The sequence below is a fragment of the Alnus glutinosa genome, chromosome 9 (genome assembly GCF_958979055.1).
Source record: "Alnus glutinosa chromosome 9, dhAlnGlut1.1, whole genome shotgun sequence".
NCBI lineage: Eukaryota > Viridiplantae > Streptophyta > Magnoliopsida > Fagales > Betulaceae > Alnus > Alnus glutinosa.
Genome location: NC_084894.1, coordinates 25,720,390 through 25,740,269, shown reverse-complemented (window position 1 = coordinate 25,740,269; position 19,880 = coordinate 25,720,390). Strand labels below are relative to the sequence as shown.

Here is a 19,880-nt window from a genome sequence, read left to right as displayed (position 1 = left end):
TATTTAATATGGTATCAGAGTAAATAAGATAGGGAATAAACCCTATTAGGAAATATAATAAACTTAGAATAATATGATATTCTAACAGTCCCATTTTCGCTATGAAGATCTGAATACATCTTTTATTTTCCTAACTCTTTAATTTGGATGCTTCGTCCAATCTCAAACAAAGACATACATGCAACAATCTGTTAATGGAGCTTTATTCGTTTCTAGAATGTGCTATAGGATTCTAAAGGCAACTTTGAGTCCAAGAAGAGCCGATCCTTTCTGTCCAGGGCTACCCACCTCGTTCGACTCCGTCACGTCGTCGTCTTCTTCTTACTCGAGTTTCGACACCTCCACGTCACATGAAAAGCCCCGGTTCGATCGTAGAGTTGCCAATCTCGGGACACCAAGGAGCGTTTTGCCCAGAATATCAGGGTCTTCAGGGCCATAGGTGTCCGGCATAAGGAAATGGTTGGGAAGGTTTTTTTGTTTTTGTTTCATTTTTTTATTTTTCTAAAGACTAAAAGAGTGAAAGGAGGAGGGATCATCCAGTGTTTTGCTTTTCTTGTTCCAGGTAGATATGTCAACCTCTTATTAGTGAGCAAAAAGGCCTCGGCTTTTGCCTCTATGGATAAAAGTTATACTGTTATACTCAAAAAAATCTAATTTAATGTCATTTAATTAAATAAAATATGAATCATGAATTCACCAGCATTATCCCTAATATTAAATTATGCACGAAAGGTAAGCAAAAGCCGGCTTAAGCGGAGATTCTCTCAGGTGTTCCCGTCTTTACCGTTAGAGAAATACTACTTTATACACCACCATGCCACTCCTATCCCGTCCGTCGTACGGGAACAGCATTAATTATTATTTGTTTATTTGTTGAAAGAAAGAAAGGCAGCAACTTCATGGGTAGAAGACGGGTCTCTGAACTTATGCTCTGGTTTGTTTTTTCTTTTCAGTCTTATGAATCGAATCAGCACCTTTGTTTCAAAAAAAGAAGAAGAAGAAGAAGATGGGTCTCTGAACAAAAGCGTGCATAAGCGGAGATTCTCTCAGGTGTACCCGTCTTTCCCGTTATTATAAAGACAGGAATTTCTAAAACTTTGGTGCACTACTTCATGATCAATATTGTGTAGTCTCTGGCTAGTGTGTTGTTTATTCTCAGCTCTTCTGAGTAGAAGCCGACGAGAGTGATCAGAATGAGCGAAGCGGCGGGTATGGATTGCATTTACAGAGACCCCAACGCACCCGTAGAGGCTCGGGTCAAAGACCTTCTTTCTCGAATGACTTTGGAAGAGAAGGTCGGCCAGATGACCCAGATTGAGCGCATCATCGCCCAACCCAAGCCTGACCTCATCAAAGACTTCTGCATCGGTACCCTCTCGCTCTCTCTGTCTCTCTGTCTCTCTCTCTCACGTACTCGTAAATTATTTAATTAAAATTGAAAATAAAGGTTTGAAGTTACAACCTTTGTTCTTCTACTATAAATTATAATAAATCACCACTTTCAAAAGGATGGACGTGCTCAAACTCGATTTCGACAAGGGAGATTCAATAGGCTGAAATTGAGATTAAATTGTGAAGTGAATGTTCGAAGTGAGGATTTTTGTTAAATCATTACTTATTTCAAAAATTTAAGTTGATAAAAAAGTAGTAAATTTAATAATCTAATTGATATTGTAACACCAGCTTAATGAATAGTTAAATGTACGTGTGCGCATGTAGTATACAGGAATGGGTGTGAATGGTTAAATTCCATGTTGGTAATAGTCAGTCAGGAGTGAGTGATTGCCATAATATAACGAATGGATATTTCGTTTACGCATTTTTCCATACACCTGGTGAACTATTGTTGTAGGGAGTATTCTCAGTGCTCCTGCCAGTGGACCCAAAGAGAATGCATCGGCTTCGGATTGGGCCGATATGGTTGACGAGTTTCAGAAGAAAGCGCTTGAGTCGCGGCTCGGGATACCACTTATATATGGGATTGATGCGGTTCATGGTAACAACAGTATCTATGGCACCACTATATTTCCTCACAACGTTGGCCTTGGAGCTACCAGGTTAGTGTTAGACTTGTGTCCCTGGGTTTCTTACATAATTTAGTCACTTTTTGGCAAAGGAAGAAATATCTAAGGAAAACAGAAGGGCTAAAACAGCTAGCTTTAGATTCTAAATTCATACATTGCATTCAAATAACTTCATTTCAATAATCCTGGCCTCAATAGTAGCAGCAGTAGTATTCCCTGATTCTATGTTCAAATGAGGTGAAACTATTGAAAAAAGAAAACAAAATGACACTTTGAATCTTAATTTAGGACCCAACTAAACAGGTGAAGGACAAGAGCTGTCAGTTAGTATACTTTTTTGTTAACCCCTATAATTTCTCATGGTGCCAGCATATGAACTACCAGCTTAGTTTATCTTTGAGTGGTTGAAACATAGGTAAAAACAAAAAAGAAGAGGTTTCATTTCTGTGGAAGCTAAATGGCAAAGAAGGGTTACACTTCCAAGGGTGGTAGGGTTACCCTTATTAAGAGCACCCTTGCCAATTTGCCTATGTACTTCATGCTTATCTTTCCTCCCGTGGCGAGTGTTGCTAACTGTTTTGAGAAGTTCTAGTGTGATTTGTTATGGGGTGGGCTAGGTGAAGAGTTTAAATATCACTTGGTGAATTAGTCCAAGGTTTGTTTACCGATCTCTGAGGGAGGGTTGGGTATTGGGAACTTGATGATGTTCAATCGTACTCTCTTAGGAAAATGGTTGTGGCACTATGGGCTTGAGAGAGAGGCTTGGTGGAGAGTGGTGATGGACTCCAAATTTTCCAGTTTATGGGGTGGGTGGTATTCTCTTAAGCCTTCTGGAGCGTTTGGGGTGGGGTTATGGAAGAATATCAAGAAAGGATGGAAGAAATTTCCGTGTCATACTAGATTTGAGATGGGAGATGGATCCACGATTAGATTTTGGCATAATCAGTGGTGTGGGGATGTAGCTCTAAAGGAAGCTTTTCCAGATTTATTTGGTAGCTCGTGCAAAGAACACCTCTGTTGCGTCTCGCTTGGAGTTTGTGGGTGGTTCTAACCAGTGGAATGTGAGCTTTGCTAGAGCGGCGGATGATTGGGAGGTGGATGTCTTTGCCTCATTTCTCCAAGTGTTGCACTCAGCTGGAGTGAGAAGAGGAAGTGAAGATAAGCTATGGTGGGACCCCTCCAAAAAAGAGTTGTTTAAGGTCAAATCCTTCTATTGCTCCCTGGATTGTACTGAAGGTTGCCGCTTCCCTTGGAAGAGTGTGTGGCAGACTCAGACTCCTTTGAGAGCGGCCTTTTTCGCGTGGTCGGCGGCTCTAGGTAAGATCCTTACCCTGGATAACCTCAAGAAGCCGCACGTTCTCGTGATGGATAGATTTGCATGTATAAGAGGAATGGGGAGTCCGTGGACCACATTCTTCTTCTTTGTGATGTGGCTTATGCCATTCGCATTGCCTTTTTTAGTCGTTTTGGTTTGTCCTAAGTTATGCCTAGACGTGTAATCAATCTGTATACTTGTTGGTGGACCTTTGGCAGTCCGCGAAGTGCTACAATGTAGAAGATGGTGCCTACGTACCTTTTATGGTGTTTATGGAGGGCAAGGACTGACAGAATTTTTTAGGACAGGGAGAGGACAGAGGAAATTAAATCTTTATTCTTCAAAGCTTTGTGTTTGTAGTCAGCTGCTTATGTGTCTCTTCTGACAATTAGTTATAGTGATTTCCTTTTTCTTTTTGCTACTTCTAATTAGATTTTTTCTTTTGTACACTTTATGTGTTCTTTAATTCTTTGAAATTTACTTAGCAGCCAAATGGAAGGTTATTGGTCTTGTAGCTTCAGAACCACTTATACTTTTACACTCTGTTATAGGGATGCAGATTTGGTTCGAAAGATTGGGGAAGCAACAGCACTTGAAATTAGGGCAACTGGCATTCACTATACTTTTGCTCCCTGTGTGGCTGTAAGTATTATAAATTTGTTTTGAAGTGATTGCATTGTTTGAGTTAACTGTTAAATTAAGTTTCAAAGCGTGACACACATAGTTGGTTGCAATTTAGCAATTGGTTTCTAATTGGAAGAAGATTGTGGTTGTTCACTGATTTGGCAATTTGTTTATTCTTGGCAACGTCTATGGATGATATTGACTGAGTTTTATCTTTTAATGTTGTTGCCATTTCAATGATTTAGTTAATTACTGTAGTGTAAAGAAATTAACAAACTTGTTTAAATGTTGAAAATGATTGTTTCATATGATAGAAGCCTGCTATATAAATTACAACGATGTGCAAGACCTCTTAAAAAGGTTTTGTAGGTGATTCAGCTCCTAATATTTTAAATTCTTTCAGAAAAGATTATAGTATGGCATCTCTGTTGTTAATAGGAGGAATGTTTTGTCGCCCTGAGGAGATGTATGCAACTGTCCAACGGAATTTGGCTGGAGAAAACTAGCTCTGGGTCCAATAGCTACTCATTAAATCTTGCCATTTGCTGTATTTAGGGTGCAACTTTTGTTAAATTTGCAGGCCACATGTCCCTTTTATACCCCATGACCTTCAGGTCTTCCCATCATTCTTGTTGCATTCCAAAACCATATGAATCCTCATTTTTTGCATTATTGATCTTAATTTCATAGGATCCGGGATTATATACCGCATTATGCGGTGGGCCAGGTGCAATATTCCACAAGATTTCTCTTTCCTGCCATATGTAGTACAAAATTGTGTGTGTGTGTGTGTGTGTATCATAAAATTATAAGAAATTGTAGGACCTGAAAGATCTCAAATTCAAATGAGACATAAGATTTGTATCATAAATATCTTTCAATAGGATACCATACCTCGGATTTCAAACTGTGAGCTGGAGTTTGACCAGAACATAGATTCATATTGTTCTCCCATCTTCTTTCTTCGTATGGTTTACTACTCTAAACTTTCTGTTTGTGAATAACAGATTGTTGAGAAAATTCATTAACATTGGTTCTGATAGGTATGCAGAGATCCCAGATGGGGAAGATGCTACGAGAGTTATGGTGAAGACACTGAAATTGTTAGAAAGATGACATCCTTTGTCACGGGCTTGCAGGGAAAGCCACCTGATGAACACCCAAAAGGCTACCCTTTTGTGGCTGGGAGGTAGAGAAAGGCTATTGATATTATTACATTTGTTAGAGCATTCCCAACAAGCTCTCAATTTCAAAGTTTTCACTAAATTTTGGTGACTATCTCAAAAAAGCCCATTTCAACAAACTCTGTATAATTTCTCTATTTTGTTTCTTATCAGAATTCCACCCAAATTTGGCTTACAGATTCCATAAAGTTTTCAATTTTTTTTTTTTTAATTTTTTTTTTTTTTTAATTTTTTTTTTTTTATCATTTTTTGAATTCCTCTCCCCTTTTACTTCACTTTTCACTTTTCCTCTCTTCTCATTTGTTAGGAGTTGTTGCTTAAAAATAATAAAAAATTAATATTTAGTTAAAATAGAGAAATATTTGGAGAATTTGGTGTATGAAATTTGTTCAAAGTAGTAGTTAAAATAATAAAAGTAGATTTTTTAGCTAAAATTTGGTTAAAGTTTGGAGAGCTTGTTAGGGATGCTCTTAGAATATAATTTTAATGATTAAATTCATCTTTAGAGGTCGTGAGTTTGAACTCTATTTCCTTCATTCACCTCAAATTTAATTAAATATTCTACGTGTTGGTTCACCTATTAAGGGGAGTTTGAGCCCACACATGAATGTGTGTTAAAATAAAAATTAAATGATTAAATTCATATTTTCCTATCAGCTTAAGCTTTTGGAATAAGTGGTGACATTCTCAAATCTTTAATGACTATACATTTGGTAACTTCAAGCAATTTACTCATTTAGCAAGCTCATTTTCCAAATTCATGGTCAATTTAAATATGTATGATACTGGTCAGCCAAAACATATGACAACTGAAGCACTACTTTTTTTGCTTTTTCTTTCTGTTATGTTCAAACCAATGAGTCTTGGCTCTTAAATTAAAACTTGTTTGAGATTCACTTGGGACTCTAGGAAGAACTTTTCCTGCTTCTTTTTCCCCTGTTGTATTATATAGAGTGTGCCTAAAATAATGTTGTCCTGTCCACATATCTTTTTATTCTTAAATATTACAACTACTATAGCTCTTCATACTTCCAAGCTTTGTACTCACCTTGTTTCGTTCCTTCTACTCATATTGTAGACATGCCCTGATTGTCAATTCCTCTGTTAGCAGCCATTTGTTGGACTGTTTCTCATAATCCCACTTTTGATATCCAGAAACAACGTTATTGCTTGTGCAAAGCATTTTGTAGGAGATGGGGGTACAGAAAAAGGAAAAAATGAGGGGAATACCATATCATCTTATGAGGACCTAGAGAGGATCCATATGGTACCTTATCTGGACTGTATTTCTCAGGGAGTTTCAAGTATTATGGCGTCCTATTCTAGCTGGAATGGGCGTAAACTGCATTCTGACCATTTCCTCCTGACAGAAACTTTAAAAGAGAAGCTAGGTTTTAAGGTAAAAATCCTGATAGTATTCATATATTCTAAAAAAAAAAAAAAAAAATCGACTTTTTTTCTTGTCAATTTACAGTATTATAATTGGGCATTTCGCTATTCTACTGCAAAAATAGTTTTGCACATTTTGGTTCATTGCTTTCCAGTCTCCAAATATTATTCTTGTTGATCAATTTGATGATCTGTTTTGGGGGGTGGGGGGGGAGAACTATTAGAGAAATTGCTTACAGTAGTCAAATTCCTTATTCTTATTCTTATTCTTATTATTATTATTTTGGTTGTGTTCTGAGATTAAAGTTGCTGTACATCTAGATAAATATTGGGGCAATATTCTGCTGCAGGGTTTTGTAATTTCTGACTGGGAAGGAATTGATGAACTTCATGAACCTCGTGAAGAAAACTATCGTAACAGCATTTCCTGTGCTGTTAAGGCAGGAATAGACATGGTAGAGATTGAACTCCAATTCAAAGCCTACATTACGGTTGCCTTTATTTAAGTCTTCCTTTTCCTGACTGAGAAAATATGCAGGTGATGGTGCCTTATCGATATGAATTATTTGTGAAGGATTTGATATCTCTGGTTAAAGAAGAGGAGATACCAATGGAGAGGATTGATGATGCCGTTGAACGAATACTTAGAGTGAAGTTTGTTGCTGGTCTTTTTGAATTTCCTTTCACAGATAGGTCTTTGCTCGACACAATTGGGTGCATGGTAACTTTTGCAGTATTTAGCACATGGTGTATTGGCATTTTGGCTTGTTTTTAATGTGTTATCCTTTAAAAAAGCAAATGCATTTCCTTCTTTCATCATGCTGAATAGTCATCTCTCCGTTGAATTTGACCCCCTCTTCTGCCCTTCCATCTATGATAAACATACATTTGAGGGAGAAAAACAATTTCTGAATCAGGAACTAGATTCTTTTTTTTATAACTTTCACAAATAATAGGAATATGAAAGAAAACTTTAGGTCCTTTTTTCTAGGGAGAATAGTGGGATGGCCTGAAACAGTGGCTAAAAGTTTATCACTGTAAGTAATAGTTATTGCAGTTGCCACAAAATTTGACGTCTCTATCACTTGAAACCCTTAATCGTAGAGAAAAAAAATGACAATTACCGTTATGTTGGAGGAATGGATCACTTGTAGCTACAAACGAGTAATGCTAAAAGTCACTCTTTTGTCACTTTTGTATTCCTAAAAAAATGATGTGGCTTTTAAAATCACCATTGAGCTTGTGATTGATCACTATTGAATTTTGATCAAGTGGTGATTTTAAAAGCCCTATCATTCTTAGATGGACACAAAAAGTTCACAAGAGCGACTTCTAAAATTACTCGCTACAGACAGATAGTGTGGATAATCTAGGATGAAGAGAAAGGCAAAGGGAGAGGAGAAGGCAAGATGAAGAAGGATTTCTAAGGCTGTGAAGGTGTGAAACACTGATAATTCTGCCTCTTAGAGTTCTCAAAAACCATTTAATATAATACCGAGGATGAGTGGATTCTGATATCGGATTAGAAACAATAGCATTTTATTACTATTTCCATTGCTATAAAAATTTGTCATATTATAATGCATGGTGGATATAATTGAATGCTTTTAATTAGTGTCCAACTACCATATGCAACTGCTACTTCAAAGTTGAGATAAACTTTTAGCTTTGAAATTTTCTGCAGTTGCATAGAGATCTAGCACGCGAAGCAGTCCGCAAGTCATTGGTTCTTTTAAAAAATGGCAAGGATCCTAAGAAACGTTTTCTACCACTAGACAGAAACGCGAAAAGAATTCTTGTTGCTGGAACACACGCTGATGATCTTGGATATCAGTGTGGAGGGTGGACAGCCAACAAGTATGGAAAAAGTGGCAGAATTACAATCGGTACGCAGTTACAGTACTGTTTGAAGAATTATGCAATATGTTAACTTTCACAATCGAAGTGAAGATATTTAGCTGTCACTTTTTGTTATTTATATTTTTATTTTATTCATTGTGCTAAATTTTTTTTTTTTTTTTTTTTTTTTTTTTTTTTTTTTTTTTTTTTTTTTTTTAGCTTTGTAAGATTGGTTTTTTTATTTCTCGGCATTCAGTTTATTACTGAAGCCATTTAACATCTACGCAGTTCATTTTGTTTATTTAGTGATATATATGATCGTACATCTGTCTTTGGTTGTCAAGAATCATGCAATATGTTACTCTATGGGCATGTCTAGGTTAACATCTGCCCCAGCTTCCTACAAAAGGACACAGAAATAATCTTATAGTTGAAGAAGGAAAAATGTTTTTTTTTTCTGTCCTGTCAGGTTTTCTCATTTTGGTTGCAACAAATAGTTTGATCTTTTATTGGAAATTTCTTGTAAGAAAGCATCTATGGACAATAAATTCAACCATTTAGATTTTTCTTTCTGAACGTAATGCCTTGAATGCGCTTTTGCATTGAACTTATGATGCCATTGCATTTTAGGCACAACCATTTTGGATGCTATTAAAGAAGCAGTGAGCGCCGAAACAGAAATAATTTATGAGGAACATCCATCGGCAGACACCTTAGCACGTCGAGATTTCTCTTTTGCAATTTTAGTTGTTGGTGAAAATTCCTATGCAGAGAACGGCGGTGATAATCTGAATGAGCTAGTAATCCCCTTCAAAAATGGAGCTGGCATAATAAGTTCAGTCACTGACAATATCCCTACATTGGTGATTCTGGTATCTGGAAGACCCTTAGTTTTAGAGTCATGGCTTTTGGAGAAGATAGATGCACTGATTGCTGCTTGGTTGCCTGGAAGTGAAGGAGGGGGAATTGCTGATGTTGTCTTTGGGGATCATGACTTCAAGGGCCGACTACCGGTGACATGGTTTAAACGAGTCGAACAGCTGCCTTTGCATATTGGAGCCAATTCGTATGACCCTTTATTCCCCCTTGGCTTTGGGTTGACATACAAAGAGGAGAAATCTCTTAACTGATTAGTTGTGCATCCACTTATGCAGAAACAGCTAGTCCATAAATAGTATCAAAGTTTGTACCTCATATATGAATTGACCCATGTTCTACCACAGCCCTATTCCCATATTACCCTCTAAACAGTGCATGGGGGCCATCTATGCTTTTTGCTCAAGATGAACTATGGTTTGTTGAATAAGCCACTTGGTGATGAAATTAGTCCTTGATGGAAATATAGCATAATAGGGGGATGTTCTTTAAAAGTGGTTCTTTAATCTCTTGTCAACTACTAGTCTTATCATGGTTATGCATAAAGCCATTTAAATAATCAAATGATGCATTAGGTGTCGGATCTTGGAAAGTTAAGTTTTATTTTGGAAAATGGATTAGGATGGTATATTCTATGTGTATCAAGTCCTACAATAGTCTTTATTAAATGAAGTTGAACTTCATAAATAATTGTGAAAATTTTGTTTTAAGCTGAGTTATAACAATTTAGATATAATCTCAACCTTATCTCATAATTCGATTATGGCTCAGCAAGAGGGTGCCCCTGCCCCCTCCCCTGTTGCGGGTTAGACGACATTTAGGCCCCGTTTGAAAACCCCCTTGCCCTCCCCTCCCCTTGGGTTTTTTTTTTGAATGATTGAAAATTAAAATTGATGTGATATAAAGTTGATATAATTTATATGGAAAAGTGAAAAAAATTTGTATTGTAGTGAGTTTTTTATTTAAAAAGTAATAAGAAAGTGTTGATGTGATATAAAAAGTGAAAAAAGTTAGGAATGTTTTGAAGTTGATGTTTTTTGGGAGAAGTGAAGGGAAGGGGAGGGGAGGGGAAAGTGGTTTTCAAACGGGGCCTTAATGCTTCAACTTGCCTCTCGAATAGGAAGTGAAGGGGTAAATTTAATGTTGTCTCCGTCTATCAAGGAGGTAAGGGTGCATTTAATGCTATCATGGGCTTTTATAGATCCCGTAGATACGACAGTCACTTCCCTCTTTTTCTTACAAAGGGGAAGAATCGTGTGCTACGCTTTTGCTGGCTTTGTTGGGTACAACTTATTGAGATGGGTAGAAAAGCCTAGTTAGGCATGGACCAATTACCCTTTGGAATGGGTCTCTTGCCTTGGCATAGAGGGCTTGATTCGGGTCCAAAAAAAAGTAGTAAGAAATAAGAATAAGAAAAAAGTATTCATACTCTCCTCAAACTATTAAGGTACTATCCAATTGTGTTAATATCCTCCAAAAGTATAAATTGTGTCAATGTCTTCCATAAACTACTAAAAAATGTCAATGTTTTATTATGACCAACAAAAAGACAAAAATGACTTTAAAACTTTTTTGACAAGACAAAAATATCACTATAAATTCGAGAAAAAAAAAACCGAAGAGAGAGAGAGAGAGGGTGATTCGAAAACCACCCCTAAGTTTTTGGGGTGAGCAACCACCTTAGCCCCCCGACGCTGTATGGGGGTGGCTTGTTCACCTCTACGAGGGTCTTTCGTCTTCTTCTTTTTTCTTTTGCTTGTTCTTTTTCAAATTTTCGATTTTTTTTTTTAATTTTTTTATTAAGGATACTTTTGTTATTATGTGAGATATATATATATATTAGTTTTTTTTTTTTTTTTTTTTTTTAAAAAAAAGTTGATATAATTGATAATTTGCATGGATATTAATAAAGAAAAGATAGTTTGAAGAGATAAATTTACGTTTTTTTTTCAATAATAGTTCTACCAATAACTTGGGAGGAGAGAAAGAATGGTAAGTAAGGCATGTGAATGTGGGTCCCAAATCATATAATCACCCGTCTTCCCAAAATTATATATTGTGGTCAATAATATTGTTGCAGTCTGACTCTCTGCTAGTGTGTTTATTCTCAGCTCTTCTGAGTAGAAGCCGACGAGCGTGATCAGAATGAGCGTAGCGGCGGGCATGGATTGCATTTACAGAGACCCCAACGCACCCGTAGAGGCTCGGGTCAAAGACCTTCTTTCTCGAATGACACTGGAAGAGAAGGTCGGCCAGATGACCCAGATTGAGCGCCGCATTGCCCAACCCAATCCCGACCTCATCAAAGACCTCTGCATCGGTACCCTCCTCTCTTTCTCTCTCTCACTATCCTATTTGGCTCATGTTTACAGTAAGAGCACTACCGGCCGTTTCTCTTAAATTCTTTCTTAATTTAGAGAATTAAACCACTTTCTACTTCTCTGTATAAATGTACTACACGATAGCTCCTCTTATTATTTCATTATATCATTTAAATATTATTTAAATTAAATGCTAAAAAAAAAAATCATTTAAATATTGTTTAAAATAAATACTAGAGAAAATGAGAGAAAATAAATAAAGTTTTTATACTAAAATAATGTTAAGGAAACCACTTTTACTTCCCTAAACATAGGCTATAACTTTTGATTTCCTTGTGTCTCTTTAGTTTAGGAAATAACAAGAGAATCTGATTCAAATAGCCTTTTTTATATTAAGGGAATGAGATATAGGGAAGTTGTTCCTAATGGTCTAAGCAAGTGAGACCCAACAAGTAAATTTTTACTTAATTATTTAATTAAGACTGAAAATAAATTGTAAAGGTTTGATCTTTCCTATTTTACTTTAATAAATCACTATTTATTTTAAAAGCAAATTCTCATGGATGTGTGATTAAACTCTCTCTCAACAAGTGAGATTTAAGTGGTTAAAACTGAGACTAAATTGTGAAGTGAATATTCGAAGTGAGGACCATTCTGTTAAATCATTACTTATTTAAAAAATTTAAGTCGATCAAAAGTTGTGAATCTAAAAATTTAATTGATATTGTAACATGAACTTAATGAATATTTGTATGTATGTGTGCGCATGTGTAGCATACAGGAATGGTGTGAATGGTTAAATTCCATGTTGGTAATAGTCAGTCATGAGCGAGTGATTGTTATAATATAACGAATGGATATTTCGTTTACGCATTTTTCCATACACCTGGTGGACTCTTGTTGTAGGGAGTATTCTCAGTTCTGGTGGCAGTGGACCCAAAGAGAATCCATCGGCTTCAGATTGGGCCGATATGGTTGACGGCTTTCAGCAGAAAGCGTGTGAGTCGCGGCTCGGGATACCGCTTATATATGGGATTGATGCGGTTCATGGTAACAATAGTATCTATGGCGCCACTATATTTCCTCACAACGTTGGCCTTGGAGCTACCAGGTTAGTGTTAGGCTGTGTCCCTGGGTTCCTTTCAGGTTTCTTACATAATAGCCACTTTTTGGAAAAACTAAAATACACACAAGGAAAGGAAGAAATATCTAAATTCATAGATTCATATACACACAAAAGGGCTAAAACAGCTAGCTTCATAGATTCTAAATTCATACATTGCATTCAAATCACTTCATTTCAACAATCCTGGCCTCACAAGTAAACAAAATGACACTTTGATTAACTTAAGGCCCAAGTAAACAGGTGAAGGACAAGAGTTATCAGTTCATATACTTTTTTGCTAACTACTATAATTTCTCACAAAACCACTATAATTTCTCACAATGCCAGCATATGAACCACCAGCATAGTTTATCTTTGAGTTGTCGAAATACAGAAAAAAAAAAAAAAAAAAAAAAAAAAAAAAAAAAAGAACAAAGAAAGAAGAAGAGAGATTTCATTTCTGTGGAAGCTAAATGGCAAAGAAATGTAGCAGGTAATCTATTTCTATTTCTTTTATTCTTTGAAATTTACTTAGCAGCCAAATGCAAGGTTATTGGTCTTGTAGATTCAGAACCACTTATAATTTTACACTCGTGATAGGGATGCAGATTTGGTTCGAAAGATTGGGGAAGCAACAGCACTTGAAGTTAGGGCAACCGGCATTCACTATACTTTTGCTCCCTGTGTGGCTGTAAGTATTATAAATTTGTTTTGAAGTGATTGCACTGTTTAAGTTAACTGATAAATTAAGTTTCAAAGCGTGATACCAACTGATAAGTAACCCAACTTGGTGTAAACGCATAGTTGCTTGCAATTCAGCAATTGGTTTCTAATTAGAAGAAGATTGTGGTTGTTCACTGATTTGGCAATTTGTTTATGCTTGGCAACATCTGTGGATGATATTGACTGAGTTTTATCTTTTTTGAATGTTGTTTCCATTTCAGTAATTTAGTTAAATATTGTAGTGTAAAAATAAATTAACAAATTTAGTTAAATATTGTGTCATATGGTAGAAGCTCGTTATATAAATTACAAACGACGATGATGTGCAAGACCTCTTAATAAGATTTTGTAGGCGATCCATCTCCTAATATTTAATTTTTTTCAGAAAAGATTATAGTGTGGCATCTCTGTTGTTAATAGGAGCAATGTTTTGATACGCTGGGGAGACCTAGGCAACCGACCCTTAGAATATGGCGAGAAAACTAGCTCTGGGTACAGTAGCTACTCATAAAATCTTTTACTCTGAACACCTACTGTTGGCTATGTGAATCCTGTCTTGCCATTTGCTGTATTTAGGGTGCTACTTTTGTTAAAAAATACCCATGACCTTCAGGTCTTCCCATCATACTTGTTGCATTCCAAAACCATACGAATCCTCATTTTTGCATTATTGATCTTACTTTCATAGGATCCTGGATTATGTACCATATTTTGTGGTGAGTCAGTTGCACTACTCCACAAGATTTTTATTTACTGCCATATGAAGTACAAAGTTATGTGTGTGTGTGTATCATAAAATTATAATCCTTAGTTTTGACACAAGGTGACTTTGTATTAGATAAAATTGTAGGACCTGAAAGATCTAGTATTAAAATGAGACATAAGATTTGTATCGTAAATATCTTTCAATAGGAACTTATCAAAAAAAAAATATCTTTCAATAGGATACCATACCTTGGATTTCAAACTGTGAGCTGGAGTTTGACCAGAACATAAATTCATATTGCTGTCCTGCCCCCATCTTCTTTCTTTGTATTTTTTCCTCAAAACTTTTTGTTTGTGAATAACAGATTGTTGAGAAAATTTATTTTCATGGGTTCTGGCAGGTATGCAGAGATCCCAGATGGGGAAGATGCTATGAGAGTTACAGTGAAGACACTGAAATTGTTAGAAAGATGACATCCATGGTCACAGGCTTGCAGGGCAAGCTGCCTGATGAACACCCAAAAGGCTACCCTTTTGTGGCTGGGAGGTAGAGAAAAGTCATTGATACTATTATATCCTCATATCTTTAATGACTATACATTTGGTATCTTTAATCAATTTACTCATTTAGCAAGCTCATTTTCTAAATTCATCGTCAATTTAAATACATATCATCCTAGTCGGCCAACAAATATGACAACTGAAGAACTATTTTTTTTGCCTTTGCCTTTTGTTTTGTTCAAACCAATGAGTCTTGGCTCTTAAATTAAAACTTGTTTGAGATTCCCTTGGGGCTCTAGGAAGAACTTTTCCTGCTTCTTTTCCCTAGTTGTATTATATGTGGTGTGCCTAAAATAATGTTGCCCTGTCCACGTATCTTTTGATTCTTAAAGAGTAATACAACTAACATAACTCTTCATACTTCCAAGCTTTGTACTCACCTTGTTTCGTTCCTTCTACTCATTGTAGACATGCGTTGATTGTCAATTCCTCTGTTAGCAGCCATTTATTGGACTGTTTCTCATAATCCCACTTTTTTTATATCCAGAAACAACGTTATTGCTTGCGCAAAGCATTTTGTAGGAGATGGGGGTACTGAAGAGGGAATAAATGAGGGGAATACCATATCATCTTATGAGGACCTAGAGAGGATCCATATGGCACCTTATCTGGACTGTATTTCTCAGGGAGTTTCCACTATTATGGCATCCTATTCTAGCTGGAATGGGCGCAAACTGCATTCTGACCATTTCCTCCTGACCGAAATTTTAAAAGAGAAGCTAGGTTTTAAGGTAAAAATCCTGATAGTATTAATATATTCTGGAAAAAAAAAAAAGCAACTTTTTTTTTTCTTGTCAATTTACAGTATATAATTGGGCATTTCGGTATTGTACTGCAAAAATAGTTTTGCACATTTTGGTTCATTGCTTTCTACTCTCCAAATATTCTTCTTGTTGATCAATTTGATGAAACAAAAACCTCTAATTCTGTTTCCACACTCTTTTTTTTTTTTTTTGATAAGTATTTTTTCTTTTTCTTTTTCTTTTTAAAAAAAGATGGATGCAGGAAGAGGGGTGGGGGAGCTATTAGAGAAATTGTGCTTACAGTAGTCAAATTCCTTTTTTTATTATTATTTTTTTGGTTGTGTTCTGAGATTACAGTTGCTGTACATCTAGATAAATATCGGGGCAATATTCTGCTGCAGGGTTTTGTAATTTCAGACTGGGAAGGACTTGACAGACTGAATGAACCTCATGGCGAAAACTATCGTAACAGCATTTACTCCGCTGTTATGGCAGGAATAGACATGGTAGAAATTGAAACCCAATTTCAAAGCCTAAACTAAGGTTGCCTTTATTTATGTCTTCCTTTTCCTGACTGGGAAAATATGCAGGTGATGGTGCCTCTTCGATACGAATTATTTGTGAAGGATTTGATATCTCTTGTTAAAGAAGAGAAGATACCAATGGAGAGGATTGATGATGCCGTTGAACGAATACTTAGAGTGAAGTTTGTTGCTCGTCTTTTTGAATTTCCTTTCACAGATAAGTCTTTGCTCGACACAATTGGTTGCAAGGTAACTTTTGCAATATTTAGCACATGGTGTATTGGCATGTTTTTAATGCGTTGTCCTTAAGAAAAGCAAAAACATTTCCTTTCTTCATCAAGCTGAATAGTCATATCTCCCTTGAATTTGACACCTCTTCTACCCTTCCATCTGTGATAAACATACACTTGAGGGAGAAAAACAATTTCTGAATTAGGAACTAGATTCTTTCTTCTTTTCTTTTCTTTTTCTTTTCATAAGTAATAGGAATATGATTTTTTATTTTTTTTTGGTTCTTTTTTCTCTTTGTCACAAAATTTGACTTCACTATCACTGTAAGTAATAACTATTGCCATTACCCTTTGGAGAAAGGTGGGATGGCCTGAAACAGTGGCTAAAAGTCTATCGCTGTGAGTAATAGTTATTGCCGTTGCCACAATATTTGACTTCACTATCACCTGAAACCTTCATCGCAGACAAATATTGTGGAAAGAATGACAATTACTATTATGTTGGAAGAATGGATAACTGGCAGCTACAGACAGACAGTGTGGATGATCTAGGATGAAGAGAGAGGCAAAGGGAGAGGAGAAGGCAAGATGAATATGGATTTCTAAAGGCCGTGAAGGCGTGAAACGCTGACAATTCTGCCTCTTAGAGTTCTCAAAAACCATTTAGTACTGGGGATGAGTAGATCCTGATATTGGATTAGAAACAGTACCATTATTACTATTTCCATTGCTATAAAAATTTACAATATATCATATTATAATGCATGGTGGATATAACTGAATGCTTTTAATTAGCGTCTACAATATGCAACAGCAAATGATTTATTACTTCAAAGTTGAGACAAACTTTTAGCTTTGAAATTTTCTGCAGTTGCATAGAAATCTAGCACGTGAAGCAGTCCGCAAGTCATTGGTTCTTTTGAAAAATGGCAAGGATCCTAAGAAAAATTTTCTTCCACTAGACAGAAATGCGAAAAGAATTCTTGTTGCTGGAACACATGCTGATAATCTTGGATTTCAGTGTGGAGGGTGGACATCCGACTGGTTTGGAAAAAGTGGCAGAATTACAATTGGTATGCGTTACATTGTTTTAAGTGTTAAGCAATATGTTAACTTTCACGATCTAAGTGACAAGATATTTAGCTTTGTAACTTTTTGTTATTTATATTCATTGTGTTACTTGCTAATATTTTCATTGTTATTCGTTGTGCTAATTTTTTCTATTTTTTTTTTTAACCTTTGTAAGATTGGTTTTTTTTATCTTTCCACATTCAGTTTATTACTGAAGCCATTTACACCATCGTTCACTCTAGCCCAACATGTTTGGTGTCACATTTAACTTGGTTCAGAGAAGTGTGGCAAACTAGGAAAATGTATCTGTTTCACAATAATTTCACCAAACTGCATTCCATGTAAGGAAGATTATCGAAAATATTCAAAGGCTTACCAGTTCATTCTGTTCATTTAGTGATATATGATCGAACATCTGTCTTTGGTTGTCAAGAATCATGCAATATGTTATTCTATGAGCATGTCTCGGTTAACATCTGCCCCAGCTTCCTACAAAATGACACACAAATAATCTTATAGTTAAAAAAGGAAAAACATGTTTTTAGGTTCTGTCAAGTTATCTCTTTGGTTGCAACTAACAGTTTGATCTTTTATTGGAAATTTGTTGTAAGAAACATCTATGGACAAAAACTTCATGCATTTAGATTTTTCTTTTTGAACGTTATGCCTTGAATGCACTTTTGTATTGAACTTATGATGTCATTGCATTTTAGGCACAACCATTTTGGATGCTATTAAAGAAGCAGTGAGTGACGAAACAGAAATAATTTATGAGGAAAAGCCATCGCCCGAAACCTTAGCACGTCGGGATTTCTCTTTTGCAATTTTTGCTGTTGGTGAAGTACCATATGCAGAGACCCCTGGTGATAATCTGGGAGGGCTAGCAATCCCCGTAGAGGAAGCTGGCATAATTGGTTTAGTCACTGAAAATATCCCCACGTTGGTGATTCTGATATCTGGAAGACCTTTAGTTTTAGAGCCATGGCTTTTGGAAAAGATAGATGCACTGATTGCTGCTTGGTTGCCTGGAAGTGAAGGAGGGGGAATTGCTGATGTTGTCTTTGGGGATCATGACTTCAAGGGCCGACTACCAGTTACATGGTTTAAACGGATCGAACAACTGCCTTTGCATATTGGAGTCAATTCGTATGACCCTTTATTCCCTCTAGGCTTTGGGTTGACATACAAAGGGGAGAAATCTCTGAACTGATTAGTTGTGTAACCAAGGCTGGTTTAAAAGATTTGAGTTTCTCAAAAACCACTTGGCAGAAACAACTCGTCCGTGAATAAATTTTCCATTGGTATTGAAGTTGTCAGTACTTCATATATGAATTGAGACAGTTCTTTTCTTGTTCTACCACAGCCTCACTCCCACTGGCTTATAGTCATTTATCCTTTAAACAGTGGATGTGTCCCAGCTATGCTTTTTGCTGAAGATGAATTAGGGGTTTGTTGAAAAAGGTTAAGCCACTTGGCCGTGTTCAGCTGTTTATATGTGGGATGTGCCGTGAGGATGGATACCTCATGGTAGCTTGTTATTGGGCCTCATCTATTACAGCCTCACATTCCCTGCAAAATTTCAAGATATCAACTAACCTTACGAACAATGATATCCATTCTATTTTTTTGGTGTCACTTGTCCAGATATGCCTTAAATCATGATGTAGTCTGCTACTCTGATTTGCTTTTCTTGTAAGGGTATGAAGTCTTTAAGAAGTGATTGTGTTTTTGTTTGGCCCTACGATTATGTTGGCTAAAAGTGTATTTAAGAAAAATCGAGGAGTATCCCGTTTGGGAGTATGTTTGAAAAAAAATAGCGGTTTGGAAACGTGAAAATAAAATAAAATAAAATAAAATATCACGTTTTCAAATTGCGACGTGCGTTTTTAAAAATGCACAATTTTAAAAACCAAACCACGATTTTACCAAACACTATTTGTATCTTTAAAAATCATATTTTCATTAACCATGTTTTGAAGTTGCTATTTTTGAAACGGCATGTTTTGAAATCGCTAAACCAAACAGATTACAAGTGTGGTTCGATTGGGAGGCTCTGATTTCCCACGCAGGAGAACAGAAGGTCCAAGGATTGAAGGACCACGTTGAAGTGGAAGATTAGAATTTTCTTTTTATATATTTTTGCATGGAGGTCTGCCTGCTTTCTAACTCATTTTTGTTCCTTCACTTTCTGTTTGTGAAAACAAGATGAAATCGCAAGGCAATTGTTTTCGCTCTGTTTGCACATGTGGGCGTCCTGCTTGCACCATGGCAATTGCATTAACACAAATGACCCAAACAGCAAGACCGAACAGAGAACCAGCAAATCAACAACGAAAGGGAACCCACAATGATAAAAATAAATAAACAATAATAAAAAAATCCCATATTTTCTTCTTCAAATAAACATATCTCAGGCCCTAAAATGGAGGTGGAGAGTTGTGAGCAGCGGAGTGACAGAGGCAGAGAGGAGGGGTGGCAGCGGTAGCGATGAAATGATCTTCGTTCGGTAGAAAAGAGGTAGGGGTTCAGAGGGGTTTGGGTAAAGGAAATAGAGAAGATAAATGCTTGGTTGTACACTCACATCCCACTTTTATCCCACCCTTGTTTACGTGAACCAATAATGTTGTTAAAAAAAATCAAAGTCCC

At 36.3% G+C, this 19,880-nt stretch overlaps 2 protein-coding genes across 7 annotated transcripts; both read left to right on the top strand.

Moving 5' to 3' along the window:
• The first annotated feature begins 915 nt into the window (after nt 1-915).
• Nucleotides 916-11,388, top strand: LOC133878620 (uncharacterized). Of its 6 annotated transcripts, none has more exons than XM_062317192.1 (10): nt 934-1,368; nt 1,853-2,057; nt 3,891-3,981; nt 5,007-5,152; nt 6,303-6,546; nt 6,887-6,991; nt 7,075-7,257; nt 8,221-8,422; nt 9,006-9,441; nt 11,363-11,388. In XM_062317192.1, exons 1-10 carry the CDS (start codon nt 1,194-1,196, stop codon nt 11,373-11,375), a joined length of 1,800 nt encoding a protein of 599 aa, XP_062173176.1. In that variant the 5' UTR covers nt 934-1,193; the 3' UTR covers nt 11,376-11,388. The 6 variants fall into 6 exon arrangements, with proteins under 6 accessions (XP_062173174.1, XP_062173176.1, XP_062173177.1 ...); XM_062317191.1 differs by lacking the exon at nt 11,363-11,388 and having other exon boundaries at nt 953-1,050; nt 1,131-1,368; nt 9,006-9,745; XM_062317190.1 differs by lacking the exon at nt 11,363-11,388 and having other exon boundaries at nt 916-1,368; nt 9,006-9,745.
• Nucleotides 11,389-11,396: 8 nt separating this feature from the next.
• Nucleotides 11,397-18,975, top strand: LOC133878621 (uncharacterized). Its single transcript, XM_062317197.1, has 9 exons — nt 11,397-11,571; nt 12,479-12,683; nt 13,278-13,368; nt 14,507-14,652; nt 15,154-15,397; nt 15,811-15,915; nt 16,000-16,182; nt 17,035-17,236; nt 17,948-18,975. The coding sequence occupies exons 1-9, from the start codon at nt 11,397-11,399 to the stop codon at nt 18,442-18,444; spliced, it is 1,848 nt and encodes a 615-aa protein (XP_062173181.1). The 3' UTR covers nt 18,445-18,975.
• Nucleotides 18,976-19,880: the final 905 nt, after the last annotated feature.